Source organism: Protopterus annectens, chromosome 6.part0, assembly GCF_019279795.1.
Source record: "Protopterus annectens isolate FY-2018-M chromosome 6.part0, PAN1.0, whole genome shotgun sequence".
Taxonomy (NCBI): Eukaryota; Metazoa; Chordata; order Ceratodontiformes; family Protopteridae; genus Protopterus; species Protopterus annectens.
This window is the reverse complement of record NC_056737.1, coordinates 227,675,375-227,690,922: the sequence shown is the minus strand read 5'-3', so window position 1 is coordinate 227,690,922 and position 15,548 is coordinate 227,675,375. Positions and strand designations below refer to the sequence as shown.

Here is a 15,548-nt window from a genome sequence, read left to right as displayed (position 1 = left end):
AAATGAGAGCAATGTGGAAGAAAGGTACCCAGACAGTTCCAATAGTAGTAGGAGCAATGGATCTTAATAAAAAAACAATCTACAATCTTATTTAGATATGTTACCAATGGGTCCCCTTTACATGGCTGACATTTCATAAAATCGAAGACCATATGGTCGAGACCATATGATCGACATTTGAAACATTAACCATGCGGAACAGGCATCTCTGTACAGTGTGGAATGGAAAGATTTCCATCTTCTGCACTGTAGTGCGATCTCAGAGTTGGTATATTTAAATTCTGGGGGGTGTGGATGGTGGAGCCCCGCATGGGGGTGCAAGGGGGCTTGCCCCCCCTGCTAGCAATGTGAAGGTAAGTGATTGTTGTGGTTTTTTTTTTTTTACATGTTTGACATTTCAAAATTCGATCATATAGTCTCGGCCATATAGTCTTTGACTTTATGAAATGTCGACCATGTAAAGTAGAATCGTTACCAATTCATGTAATTCCATACAAATTTCAGAAGATGTCATTACTGGGCACATTGCAGGTGCTGCATAGAGCATTTCTGGCTGATATCAAAGATTGAACAATACTAATTTCATGAAGTTTTATCATACGTTGACTTAGGAATGGCAGTCCATTCCCATCTCAGTAATAGAAACCCACAAGATTTGAAGAAATTAAAGTGTGAACTTGAGTTTATGTGCAGCTCCTGACTTTTTTCTCAGTATTTTGAGTTATTTCTTTGGTGACTCTTTCTCAGTTTGCATGGTCTGCACTTTATTTTCAGATCAGTGCACTGCTGATCTTTTGCAGCTTTTTCCAAAATTCTTCTCTTTCACTTTGAGGTTAAATAAAGTTAGATTGGCACTGAAACAGAATTCCTTTTTGCTTTTATGTCAAACACTATGTCAGTTTACATTTGGATTGTGGCATTACTTGACTTTGTGCTTTCAGGTATAATCTCATGCTTCATTTTCTAATTTGTCCAGAAAGTTCAGAGAGTCTTTTAGACAAATTATTTATGCTTGTCAAAGTCAGCCACAACTGTGAAAAGAATGTCATTGTATTTTCATTTTAAAAAAAACATCTCTTCCAACTTTACAGCTGTCTTCCTCTTCCTTAGTGACAAGTTCGTTCTCGCTATCATAGCATTAATGCCCTTGTAGTTAACAGTCTAACAACTTCTCACTAAGCTATATACAACTGAGAGAGTGTCTTATTTACTTTCTTTTGTTTTTGTTTTGCCCTTTGTTGAATAGAAAGGATTACTGAAATGATCTCCATTAGCTTTTCTATGTTTCTTAACATTTTCTAATTGAAAGCACAAGCTCTTTTCTTCAGCACCCTTATTCCAGTTTTTTTTCTGTGATAAGTTTAGAACCTAACTGACCATTGTTAAAGTTCATTTTAAACAGTTGAACAGTTGTGACACACATCTGCAAGACACCCATGTCATTCTGTCAGTCAGAGAAATCTTTATATAAAGCATTGTCATTTCTTCTGCAGCATAGCATTGTTTGTAACCAGGCTTAAATGGCCAACACCATTTTATTTTGTATACCCAGGTTGCTGTATCTTATCAGTGCTTAATGAGTGTTCCTCTTCTGTAGTAGAAGCATTTGTATATTTTTGCTTATTACCTCTTTTGCCTCTTATTTTTAAATACAGGCAGTTTTCAGTCAGTTTCACTAGATCTACACCCACTTTTATTTCCTGTAATATATAATGATTGCTCCCTTATTATGCTTTTCAGAGTGTTTAACTTTTAGAGGAAAAACCTTATGTAAACATTAGTTTCACAAAATACCCCAGAGATTTGGTCAAGCATTTTTTTACCACAGACACCCTTTTTCATATACATAAATCTAGTATGACACCAACAATGAAATTTGTATAACTAACAGCCCATTAACTGTAATTATGTCTCACTCTGTTGCTGAAACAAGCTGCTCTATGTGCCAAGGAAATATTTTTCTTGTATGAATAACAGTTCCTATATAGTAACAATTCACTAGTCAGGAAGACTTGCTTTTCACTTACATGTCTCATGCAATTTGTCACATGTTTCTTACTATATTTAATAAGAAGAATGAGGTTTGGACAACATCTAGTATTCACTACTTCATAAAATCTCATGTTTTCATATGTACATCTACACTTCACATTTTTTTTATTTTGCTTCCCAATAAGCTTGGATTACAAACGCACACAATGCTCTCAGTTAAAGGCATTTCCTATCAAAATATATTTCAGTAGCATCACAGTTCTCTTTAGAAAGGAATAACAGATGTTGATTTTTCACTTGCTTTAATGACAGCACAATTCACTAAGGATATAAATATCTGTGTCATGTAAGCAGCATTTTTACTGTTGCAGTGCACCATACTCTGAATTACCTTCAACAGCTTGTAAAGATTCCACGATGCATATTATAAAGTTAGCTATCACATTTTCACTCAAGTTGCTTCTAAGTTCTATTTTCTACTGCAAAACGTTCCACCTGTTTGGGTTCCATTTTAAACACACTGTTCATTTAAGTGGCACAAACCATCCCAGTCAGACATTCCTTGTTAATCACAAGGAAAACATCACAATATAAACATTTTCTCATAGTTATATTTGTGCATTCGTTCTTTTCAAGTATTTCAGAAGAACCATCCTATTGACCTCTAGCATTAGCATATGAACTGTTTGCACTTTATACACTGTTTATACTTTAGCTTAGAACACATAATCACATTTTCTCAGGAAGCCAGTGTAACAGATTTCCTCAGAACAATGTTTTCACCATTAGGTTCATAGGTTCATAGGTTCGTACTAGGCTGTCTGCCCTAGGGCATTTATAAGCCTAGCCAGAGTGTGTGTGGCTTTCACCACCCCTTAGGATGAGAATACTATGCCCATTTAGGGTTTAGTTTACTGTGCCTCTGTCTAGTAGTGACACAGAGATGACCCCCGGGGTAAACCTACGATCTCCCATCCACTCGTCAAGACTTCTCTTGAATAGAGTTAGTGAGGGGCTCTGCCTAACATGGATTGGGATTCTATTCCAGAGTGTAGGGAGCCTCTGGGTTATGAATCTGTCCCTCCAGCACGTCCTATTTATTTCTGTGTTGAGGTTTAAGTCTCTTGCTCTCGTGGCTCTGATGGATTTGGATTTTTTGAGGTGGAGCATGTCCATTAATTCCGGATTGGACATGGCATTGTACGTTAGGCACAGGTCACCTCTGAGTAGGCGATATGCGACTGAATAGAGCTGGAGTTTTTTCAGTCGGGCAGCGTATGACATGTGTTTAAGACCCTTTATCCTCTTGGTGAGGAACTTTTGGGGTCTTTCCAACTGCTGTAGGTGTCGGGTAAGATACATCCCAAATGGGGCATTGTACTCAATCATTGGCCTAATAAGAGATGAGTACAGGGGCACAATGACCTCTCTTGATCTAAATGTGAAACCCTTCATGATAAGGTGGGCAATATAGAAGGTCTTCCTAACCACTTTAGCAATGTGAGTGTCAAATGAGAGGTTACTGTCAACCTGGGTCTCTAGGTCCCTGATTACCTCTTCCGTACTTAATGGATTACCACCTATGTGGTAATTTGTGGGTACCTTGTTTTTCCCAAAGGGTATGACTATGCATTTTTTGGCGTTAAGCTTAAGGCCATGGCTCTGGCACCAATTATCCATTTCTATGAGTCCTCTCTGAAGGATGTTTGTGTCCGCTGGAGTATCAATTATGGTGCCCAGTTTGCAGTCATCTGCGAACTTTGTCAGCCACAATCCTCCTATGTTTGCCTGTACCTCGGAAAAATAAATGCCGAACAAGAGGGGTCCCAGGACTGAGCCCCGTGGGACACTGCTTGTGACTGGCTTAGAGTCTGACATAGCTCCAGCAACTCTGACCCTGTGGGTTCTGTCCTTGAGCCAGTTTGCAACCCATCTCGTGACATATGGGTTTACATTTAAGCTGGTGAGTTTGTCTATGATGCCCGAGTGTGGTATTGTGTCAAAGGCTTTTGCAAGGTCAAGGTAGGCTGTGTGAACTGCCTTACCTTCATCAATGGCCTTAGTGACAGTTTTAAAAAAGTCGACCAAGTTCAAAAGGCAGGATCTGCCCTTGACAAAGCCAAATTGGGTAGGATCCAATGTCTGTAGGTCCCCAATGTCTTTGTTTATGAGTTCCATAATGATCCTCTCCATAGCTTTGCAGACCAGGCAAGTCAAGCTTATGGGGCGGTAATTTCCAGGGTCCGTAGAAGCACCGCCTTTGTGAAGTGGGACCACTGTTGCCGTACGCCACTCTTTGGGTACGTATCCTGTAGTAAGGCTAAGATTAAACAGCAGCCTTATGTTTGGGTTTAGTTCCTCTTGGAGTTCATGTAGCACACAGCCCGGGACACCGTCCGATCCCATTGATGCTGTGTTTTTAGCTTTAGAGAGGGCGGCTCTCACCAGGGCATCTGAGATGTTAGGGAGGCTACACTCTGCTGGGATAGTTATTTCTCCTTTTGGGGGGGAGGGGGAGGAGACATTTGCACTGAACCTGTCTGCCAGAATGTTGGCAATGTCAGTGGGTTCAGTGTATTTATTGTCATTTTGGACTAACTCTGAGCATATCTGGGAGTTTCCACCCAGGTTTCTAGCATAGCTAAAGAAGGCCTTGTGATTGTCTTTTGTGTCTTTTGCGATTTTTCTCTCAAAGTTGGCCTTAGATGATTTTATGAGTGATCGTAGTTTTTTGCTAGTACTGATCAGAGATGCCTTCCTATTTAGGGATTTTGCTCTGTCATGTAGTAGCTTCCTCCTTCTGTTGTAAAGTTTGTTTATGGCTGGGGTCCACCAGACCTGGCGCCTGCCTTTGGGGGAATGGGTCTTGGTTTTAATTGGGATTGCATGATCCATGCATTCTTGAAGGTGTCCATAGAAGGCATTTGCAAAGGATTCAGCAGTGTGGGTTGTGGTTTCCACTGGCCCAGGGACCTTGAAGAATACCACTTCAGTCTTAAGAAGTGTGAAGTTGGCTTTTGAAAAGTTCTTCAAGTGGTCTTTTGTGCAGGGGGTGGGGGCGGGATGTGGATTTCCAGTGAGATTAATGTATGGTCTGATCTTACCAATGAGGGATATACTTCCGGTGTGGAGCATTTTGTCCCCATGTTTGTGATGATCAGGTCTAGTATATTGTCTCCTCTTGTGGGAATGGTGACTAGTTGTTCCATTGCATTTGAGTTTATGAATTCTAGGAACCTTTGGGCTAGGGTGTTTGGGCTTGAGTAATGTTCCCAGTCTATGTTTGGGTAGTTGAAGTCTCCCAATATGATGGTATTTGGAGAGACATTCATACTCTCCAGTGTCTTCAGGAAGGCTGTGTGGGTTTCCTGAGTTAGAGAGGGTGGTCTGTAGCATGCTACAAATTGTAAGGCAGTTTTGCCTATGGTTAGTTGCACCTAGATGGTCTCCGATACTTCGTGCATTGCCACTAACCTGGAGGTGTGGGTATCTTTGATGAATATGGATACTCCCCCTCCTTTTGTGGTTCAGTCCAAGTTTTGGGGCCGGAAAGCATGATATGAGGTAAAACCTGATAGTGCTGGGATGCTCTCAGGAGCCTTGAACCAGGTTTCAGTCACTGCACAGACATCTCCATACTGAGGAGGGCTTCGAGGGCGTGCATCTTGAGGTTTAGACTTCTGGCATTGAACAGCATTACCCTTATTGTTTCTGACATTAGATCTTGTGCAACTACAAATGTATTTTTCAACACATTTATATCAGTTACTGCTTTAACTTATTTAAGCACACAACTTTATATATTTTACATATACTAGAATTTTCTTACATTTGGAGAATTTCACAATAGCTTTCTCTAAGCCATGAGCAATTTGAAACCATACTGTTCCATCAATCATTGGCTTTGCTTCTTCATTTAAATTGTAGTAAACTAATAATTGTAATTTAGGAATTCAAACCAAACTTTCAATACTCACTACTTGCATATTCATAACTTCAACACATACTTCATACTGTAAGATTGTAGTTCTCATAACATTTTTATTTTGTTCACTTCTAACATTCACTGTGCTTACCTTTGCTAAGCTACCTTTCAGCAATTGCATATCACTTTGTTAAAAATTCAACAGTATTTGCCATTCTGTTCTGTTTTTGTCATACTGTTCTTTTAAACTTGGTTTAAGAATTGAGTCACTCACTCACTTCCTTCTCACAGTCCATCTTTTTTTCCGGCTCTTTGCCTTGGATGTGGCAAGGGAAAGCCTCTCACCCATACCTCTCAACCTATTAGAGCAAAAAATCTTGACAAAGCCTAAAATGATGGGGGGACAAATAGGGACAGATTTTAAATATTGCCCTTACAAACTTAGAAAGTTGATAGAATAATATGTTTTGCATTAGCATGGATTTTCTGAAGGATGTGGAGTCTTAAACTCAGATGTTTGTCATTATTTAATGACTTCAGTCCTCAGCTATTTGCCAGAAAGGGACAGATTTTAGGAGGAACACACTAAAAATATGAGGCAAAAATCTGGATATTCTGCAAAAACCTGTACAGTTGAGAGGTATCTCACCCTGTTCAACAATTTCCAGCACAACATATTAGCAAATAAAACTTATATTTCAATCTGAGTTTAGTGAACACATCTCAAACAAATCAAACTCCACAGCTTGTAACAATTATTCACAATACTTTTATTGGAATGCACCATTGATCTAGCAGTTATTTAGGAATTCATTCATTAGTGTTTCATTGGGAAGGTTGCTCTTGCCTCATTTCAATTCTTCCTTAGTCTCCATCTACATCCCATCCCGGACCCTCCGTACTTCTAACCAACAATTACTTGATATCTACCACCCAAAAAGGTCAGTAAGCAAACTACTCTACAAACACTCCCTTGCCCATGCTTGGAACAAACTTCCCTTGACATACATTCAATCTCCCACACCTCACACTTTAAAAATGAGCTAAAAGCTTATTTTCTCAATTCCAGAACCTGCCCTTGCCATGACCCTACCTAGTCTTCCTTCCCTTTATGTACCCTCAAAAGGACCATACTTAGTACCTCATTACACCTCTCTCTCCAATGTGTCTACTATGCATTTGCACAGTTTTATACAAACAAAAAATGTTTATTGTTGACCTATTGAACTATATCAATGCAAAATTGTTATTTAGTTTCTTTTTAATGCAACTTTAACATTATGCATGTAACCCAACATACTTGAATTATTTTGCTATAACTGCTATTATATCAATATTGTTTAAAATTGTACTTGTTTTAAAATGTATTACCGGACCTTTTCTCCTCGGGTCTCTACTGAAAATGGGCCACAAGCCCAGTTGGACAAACCTGGTTAATAAATGTCAATAAATAAATAAATAAAAAAAATGCTTATTATGAAATTCACTTTTGTTAGACTCACAATAAGTAAGAACCATTACAATACTCTCTCATTGTGGTTACCTTAGCAGATATCAAATTTTGCTAAAAGAGTAGCAGCACCTCAACTGTCATGTAATGTTTTCTCACTCTATATCTTGCTTGTTTTAGCAGTTGAACATATTAATAATAATAAAAAAGTTATCTTTCTCTCTCATTGCAGGTGTGGAAATTAACTCACAGAGTGCTAGTTCTTACATGAAACAATGTAGAAATGAAATATAGTATCACATGGTGTATTTTAAGCATGTCACCTATCATAATCACCAATGTAGCTTGCTTAACACTTTTGGGACTCTCTGTGTGTTTCATAACAGTTTGTTTACAGTGCAATTTTGATGCTATTTACAGTAGAGTGACACCAGCTTCTTATGTCTCTAAGTCCCTGATGCAACATTGTGAATAAGCTGCCTAAAACTTCCACAGCTTTAAACCCCATAAGTAAGTTCCAAGTAAGCTCCCATAAATCTGTAAACTTATGTTTTTTGAAATTCCACAGGTAAATCAACATCTTCTTGTTACAGTCTCCTTGAAGAGTCTCCACTCTTGATTTAAGGAATGCAACTAAGACAAACAATGTTTTGGATAATTAGTTCAATTCTTGTCCTACAAATCAGCTAGATTTTTTTGAGAATAGTGTAAAATAAATCTAAAATAATATCATTAGTGAATAAGGAAGGATAGATTTTCATGGGGAAAAAATTCAGTAAGCATTCTTGGTTTAATGAGGAATTCCAAATGAGACAAAGTTTTAGATTGATGATTACAATGTAGATAAAAAGCAGGCATTAGATCTTATGAAAACAAAAAGGTGGAAACATATATATCAAGTGATTAAAAATAAGACATTTTATTTTGAAAACAACATGCTGGACAGCAATGCTAAATGCTAGAAAAGATAAAAATAACAGGCATTTTTGGAAAATGATTGAAGGACTGGGAAAAAGTCATTGGGGAATGGTTTATTAATGATTTTGCATGGTATGAACACTTTAAAGATAAGTTTGAGGGAAAAACATTTTTGTTTAATATGAAGTTTCTTTTGAAAGTGTTTGTGAAAAGTGTATGAAAAATATCTATACAGAGAGAATACATACCTGTATTTACCAGTTATAAAAATAATAAGGCTTCAGGACCCAATACACTGATGAAAAAATAGATAGGATGAATGAAGAAAGATGTATCACTATACTTTACTGTTTCAGAAATATATTGCTTGTCTAAGATTTCATAATTCGTGGAAGAGCAGTACTAGTGTACCTATTTTCAAAATGGGTAACAAAAGCAAATTGATTCTATACATTCCAATAACCTTCATAGATATATTACTTGTAAAAGTAACAGGAACAAATGCATTTCTATTGTTCAAATTAAATAACTGACAATAATGCACATAAACTTCAAGTCTAAATTAAAGCTCAAGATCATAGACCATAGATATGATAACTCATAAATGGATGCAACATGCTTCTGTGAAAAGCAAAGAAGGCCTTGCTTATGTTAAATATGTTGTAAAATGTTCCCTGCAGGAACAAGCACAGGGCAAGTCCTAGAAACAAACCCACATGATCTCCATGCTCTAGGGACCTAAACCTTGTCACCACAGTAAACACGACATGCTGGAGGGATAGATTCCTGTCCCAGAGACTTCCTATACTCTGGAACAAGCTACCCATCTATTTCAAGCAAAGTTCCTTATTAGCACTCTTCAAGAAAAATCTTGATGAGTGGATGGGAAATAGGAAATACACCCCGGGGATCACTTCTGTGGCTCTGCTTGACAGGGGCACAGGAAATTAACTTTCTTGGGTGACGTAAGCCAGGAAACCTTGTTGGCTAGGCTTAGGCCCTTGGGCCGATAGCCTAGTACCTACCTATGAACCTATGATGGAACCATAATATTAGCAAGCTGTACAATAAAAGGAAGATAATTTTGACTAAAAGTAAGAAAAATAAATCCCAGGAAGCTAGAGCCCTTGTCAATGAAAAAAAAAAAAAAAAAAAACAATTCAGGAGCTTAATAAAATCCAAAAGAAGACATGTTTGAGGGTTGGGGTTGGTATAATGATTAAGGAGTTTACCTAATACTTACAAGGTACAGAGCTTGGTTTGCATTTTTGAAAAGAGAAATTGGCTAGCATAATATTTACCTATGAACCTGTGAACTTATAAATAGCTAACCAAGCCAAAGACAATTGCTAGGCCTTTTTTAGTTATGACTGTAGTCTCAAAAATACAACATAGCAATGCAGTGAGGAAATTGTGAAAAATGGTACATACACTGAGGCTGAAGCTATAGCCAGTCTACTGGCTGATAAATTCATTTCTAACTTGCCATTTTCTCAGCTCCATCTGTCCCTCAAGATGTACCTGAAACTGGCTTGTTTCCAGCTATCACACTCGATCAAGTCCTAAAAGCACCATCAAAATCTGAAAATAGTGCATCAGTGGATCCTGAGAACATCCCTGGATGCATCTTATACACCATGAAGCATGAGTTAGCTACTCCCCTAACAACACTCTTCAGTTTCAGCCACCATACAGGCTTTGTACCAAGTGAATGGAGAACAGCTACAGTCATTCCCCTGCATAAGGGAGAATTGTCCGTAGACCCAGGCAATTACAGACCCATAAGTCTGACCAGTCTCATATGCAAAACCATGCAAGGGCTTATCATGGAACTAATTAATAATGACACAAAGCACATCCAAATATTGGACCCATCTCAGCTGTGATACATCAAGTGCAGTTCATTCTTATTCAACCTGGTGGACACTTTTGAAAAGGTCACCAAAGCAATATGTGAAGGTAAAATGGTACACACCACACACTTCAACCTGGCCAAAGCTTTTGACACAATCCCCCACTGAGGCATATAAGCAAAGCTAAATAAACTGGGAACACAACTGTGTCACCTAATGGATTACCAACTGGCTAACAGATAAGAAGTAGTAAATCAAAATGGGGGAAGTTACCTCCACAGAGACACCAGTTAGTAGTGGAGTCCCCAAGGTTCTTTGCTGCACCTCTCCTATCCAGCATCTACTTCTCTGAAGTGTAAGCCAATACCAAATTGTTCTGGCTGACTAAGTTTGGAGATGACAGTAAGCTGGGGAGCAGTCATTGAATCCCCAGATGCTTAGCCATCCTGCAGGAAAGTTTGTCCCAAATAAATAACTCATGCCAAAGGCATGTACTTAAAGTAATTGCCAATAAATGCATTATCATTCTTAGGGAAGTCATCTACCCTGTGAAGCTACCACATTGACAATATGGCCATAAGAGTTAACCAAGTTGTTTGGGATTTGGGAACTTATATGGGCAGTGACCAAACCTTTGATCAGCATGTACTCATTGTCATAAGAAAGTCCTATATTGCACAAATTATAAACAAAGGGAATGTGCCTAGATCAATGGATGTCATTGCCCCCCTTTACTCATCCCTCATTAGGCCAATCATTGAGTATAATGCCTCTTTTGACACATATCTGTCCAGACACATGCAACAACTGGAACACCCAGAGAGATACCTTACTAAAAGGATGCAAGGCCTAAAGAACATGTATTACATATCCTGACTCAAAGCCCTGTCACTATACTCAGTATCCTACATACTGCCAAGAGGTCACCTGTGGCTGGCATAGACTGCATCTGCTGACCCAATACTGATGGATTTACTGTGCACAAACAAGCCAAATAGCATCAGAAATACTTGGTCTAGGGATCTAAACCTCATCTGCAGGATCAACAGAATGGTTCAGACGGCAGGTTTATCTTGCAGAGGAAAGAACTGCTGTGGAACATTCTCATCATCCATGTAACACAAAGCTCACCCCTGTCCATATTGAATCAGACCTTGGATCTATAGATAGGAAACAGAAAAGTACCACAGGACTGTGCCCTGTACTACTAATGGACAGAGGCAACTCCTAAATTCTTCATCATATGCAACGGTCTCCTCAAAGTATCTATGGAATAATCCCATTTATTCATACTGGGGATAATATAAAATTATTCACTATGGGATGGGCAAAGCCAATTTAACATCAAATGGAATAGCTTAATTCAAGAACCAAAAGGGTAACTGGCTAGGATTAAAAAGGCCCACAAGGGCAGCTAGCCTAGTAGTTACCTATGAGTCTTTAAAAGTCATGTGTAATCTAGAATGACTGAAAGATGCAGTTCTGTGTAAGAGTATTTACTCCAAGAAACAATGAAATAAGGAAGTTTGGTGAGGATTAAGATGTGTGGCTTATTATCTGTTATAAATAAACATAATATAATTAATGATATTCTCATAACTCTGCATAAATTGTGCATGCTAAGAAGGAAAATTATTTTATCAAAGGAAGGAAACATCAGTTAAGAATGAAATAAAAATAACTGTCCATGCTGAGTGAATACAGGTATTGCAGCTTGAATGTACAACAGAATATTTACATTTAATGAAATGTAAATAATTTTATATGTAATAGCCTGGTAGAAACAGTAAAAATAAATGAAAACAAAAATAAGGCTAATAATTAAATAAAGGTTAATCTAGATGCTCTACTCCATACTCCCTCTTTATTTTACATTGTCATCATATGCTGTATGCTATTTGAGTTAACTGCAGGTCACTGTGTTGGATTCTCTGACTTGTACTTCCAGATGTGATCATACAGTTCCACTGAAAGTGAGACTGTTGTTGGCAGCTTCATTGTCAGTAACATAAAATCAGCAAGGAACTGACAGTCACACCAGTGATTGCTGTTAATTACTACAAAGTAAAGAAACATTTTAAAATGTTATAATGATTAGCTGTCAGCAGACTAGCAATAGCAATTGATGATCTGGTGATGGGTAATGCAGTCAAATAATTAACACATTTATGGTGATGGGTACACTAAAAATAGCACAATGCAGTGCTGCCTTTGCATAGGGCCACCATGACTGGTCTGATGTCTCATTCTGGAAAGTATAGATACTTTTGGGGAAAAAAACAGGCCAATGACTGGAATAGCATCACAAAGGAAGAAGCCAACACATTGACTGTTTGAAGAGACTTGCTTAGAGTAAGCTCTAGTCACTGTAGTCAGGTTATTCTCATCATTTTATTCTGTTTTGTGCATTTGACCATCCCATGCAGTATGCACTCATGTTTGTTAGGCATATAGAGCATTATCTCAAAGTGCTGCAATTTGAATAGCACATACTATCCTCTTGTGCTCAGACCAAACTGACTTCTACTGTCTTGTCATCTGTTTAATGATTATCATGGTGTCTTCTTCATGTTGACTGACCCTTTAACCATCTCAGGTGATATCTTTTGCCCTGAAAGATTACATTGTTGGGGCATGCTTGGAAAATTCTGTTCTCTGAGGAGCTCAACAGTGAAGAAACATCAATAGAAAAATAAATATATTGATCAACACTGATTTTAGGAGAGCTGAAAGATGTAGAACAACAGCACTATAACACATGGTAGAGAACGTCCACTTCTAAAGATGGTGTTTTTTTTTATGAGTTGCTTGTCAGTCATGAGCATTATCTCAGACAAATGGAGTGTAGGGAAAAGTGCTATAAACTAGTTTTACTTCAGTTGATTCACTACAAGAGGCACATTTAAGTGGTTATATTATTCATCTACTTTTGTGGTTTTGGCAAAAAAAATGTGTAATATGCATGTTTTAAATAATAATTCATTTTGTTTTCATTTTAGATCCCGCAGTCTTTGTGCAGTGAAAGTTGTTCTCCAGGTTACAGGAAAGTAGCTCATCCAGGCCAGCCAATCTGCTGCTTCAGCTGTATCATGTGCTCTCAGGGAGAAATTTCTAATGAATCTGGTAAGAAAATACTGTATCAAAACCACGTATTTTATAAATCTCAGTATGATAGTGTTTGCATGACTCTTATACCTTTCCTGTCATGTTATAATGTATCTCATACATGTGCTGTAATAAGGAAAACATAATGCAATCAGATGGATATGAAATCATTTCAGTGGCATTTAGTAAATGTGACATGACTATGGCAAGCCATCATTCATAATTCCAAAATATGTAAAGCTGAGAGAAAATTATAGTCAGTAATTCTAAAATGAAATTGGTGGAAACAAGACCTAAATCTAGAATAAGGCACATTTAGAAATGCTGACTTTCTCCTCCTTAGAAAGTATATATATATATATATATATATATATATATATATATATATATATATATATATATATATATATATATATATTAGTCTGGGTTTTCTATTTGAAAGCTTGTTTGCTAGATGGTAAGGTACATGTTGTTTTTTTTTTCTAAGATTTACATAGTGATGAAGTTGTGCATATCTATTTTTGTTTATATTTATATGACACTACATTTGAAGTATTTATGGAATGCATGTCTCTCAGATTTAATAATGTTGAGTTAGCCTTGTAATATGATGTAATTTAATACATTAGTCTTCATAGAACTGTATGACTAACCCCAAAATATCTTTTTTCTGTCTCCCATCTCAGAGGATGGCTGTGTTTAGTATTTAAATGAAAGGGAGCATTTTGAAAATGCTCATGATTTATCATTATATCTTTTCTTTCTTGTTAATAATTAACTATGGATTCATTCTCACTTTTCAGACATTATATGTTAGTAACTCATCAAAACTGAACACACAGTGAATAAAGAGCTTCAGGGATAAGTTCATAATAGTTTAAGATGGAAACAATTTGAAAAATAGATGTTTCTTTATGAGTAGCTGTATGGTAATTTTGGGAAATGCAAGCTTAGAAGGCTTCTTATCTTAACATTAATGAAAACAAATTTCAGTGCCTGTAATATCTAATGCCTGACTGGCTCTATTTGAATTTTCTGTTTAAGATTTTGGTTATACCTCTCAGCTGCACAGATTTTTGCAGAATCTCCAGATTTTCGCCTCATATTTTTTGTCCATTTCTCATAAAATTGTGTTTTTCTGGCTAATTAGTGGTAACGCTGGGATTGAAGTCACAGGGTAATGACAGACGTTTGAGTTTCAGATTTCATACCCTTCAGAAAAGTCATGCTAATGCAAAGCCTGTTATTCTATCCGCATTCTAAGTTTCTAAGAGCAATATTTAAAAATTATCCCTATTTTTCGGCCTTTGTCCCATTTTATTTATGACTTTGTCCAGATTTCATGCTGTAAAAAGTTGAGAGGTATGATTCTGGTGGTATATATGCCAGGTAACAAAAAGCACCACTGAAAAACTGTTAGCTAATAAGACAAAACAAATATAAAACTTTACTTTTGTCTTGACATAGCCATGTACTTCACAGGAATAACAAAAAAGTAGCCTGCCTGCCTGTAGAATTTAAACAATACAGAAAAATTATCATGCAATATGGTAATGTGTTTATGTTTTGTTTAAATAGTATCGGTAGACTAAGTTTTGTTTTTCAGGATGAAAGCACTAAAGAAACTGATATATTAGTTACTATTTTTCTGTGATCCTTTTTTAAGTCATTTGTTATATCATATTCAGTGGGACTGTTCTGCTTTATTTGTAGTTTATATTTCAGTTTCCACTGATGTGTCTTGGTAATGAAGGCAGTAATGGGGATACTTCTAATGCACAAAATGGTCTAACATTGAATACTGTGCCTGAAAAGTACAATGCACTGTTTAACAACTTTAACCTAGCTTTGAAGGGGCTACAGTCCTCTCATTACTACTTTATCCCAAAATTTACTATAAATATTTCACAGAATTTGTGTCTGATGAAGGTGACAGTGAATCTATGTGCACTAAACATACTATTATCGCAGACACTGAGAGATCTTCCAACATTTTAAGACAGTCTGTTGTGATGTCATCTGGGAAAAACACATGCTGTAATTTGAATATATTTTTAATAAAACTATTGAATTCATTTGTACATTTTGGTGTGCAAGCCAATCCAATTGTGAATTCTGAACCTTCCCATATTAAAGATAAAAGATAAAATTCAAAGGAAATTAAAGAAATAGCAGTCATTAATATAAACAGTTTATTTTCAGAGTATCGTTCCAAATGAGATATGGTTTATACATTTCAAATTGAGATTTCATCATTCATTCATCAACTTAAAACTCTTTATTAGAATATTTAATTTGAAGTATA

General features: G+C 37.0%; 1 protein-coding gene across 1 annotated transcript in view; it reads left to right on the top strand.

The window, feature by feature from the left end:
- The window catches only part of LOC122803809 (extracellular calcium-sensing receptor-like), a 276,909-nt gene that overhangs the window by 144,863 nt on the left and 116,498 nt on the right, over window positions 1-15,548 (top strand). The window contains exon 4 of the mRNA XM_044073495.1: window positions 13,138-13,261. Within this exon, the coding sequence (XP_043929430.1) occupies window positions 13,138-13,261 (124 nt within the window). The remainder of the gene's footprint in view (window positions 1-13,137; window positions 13,262-15,548) is intronic.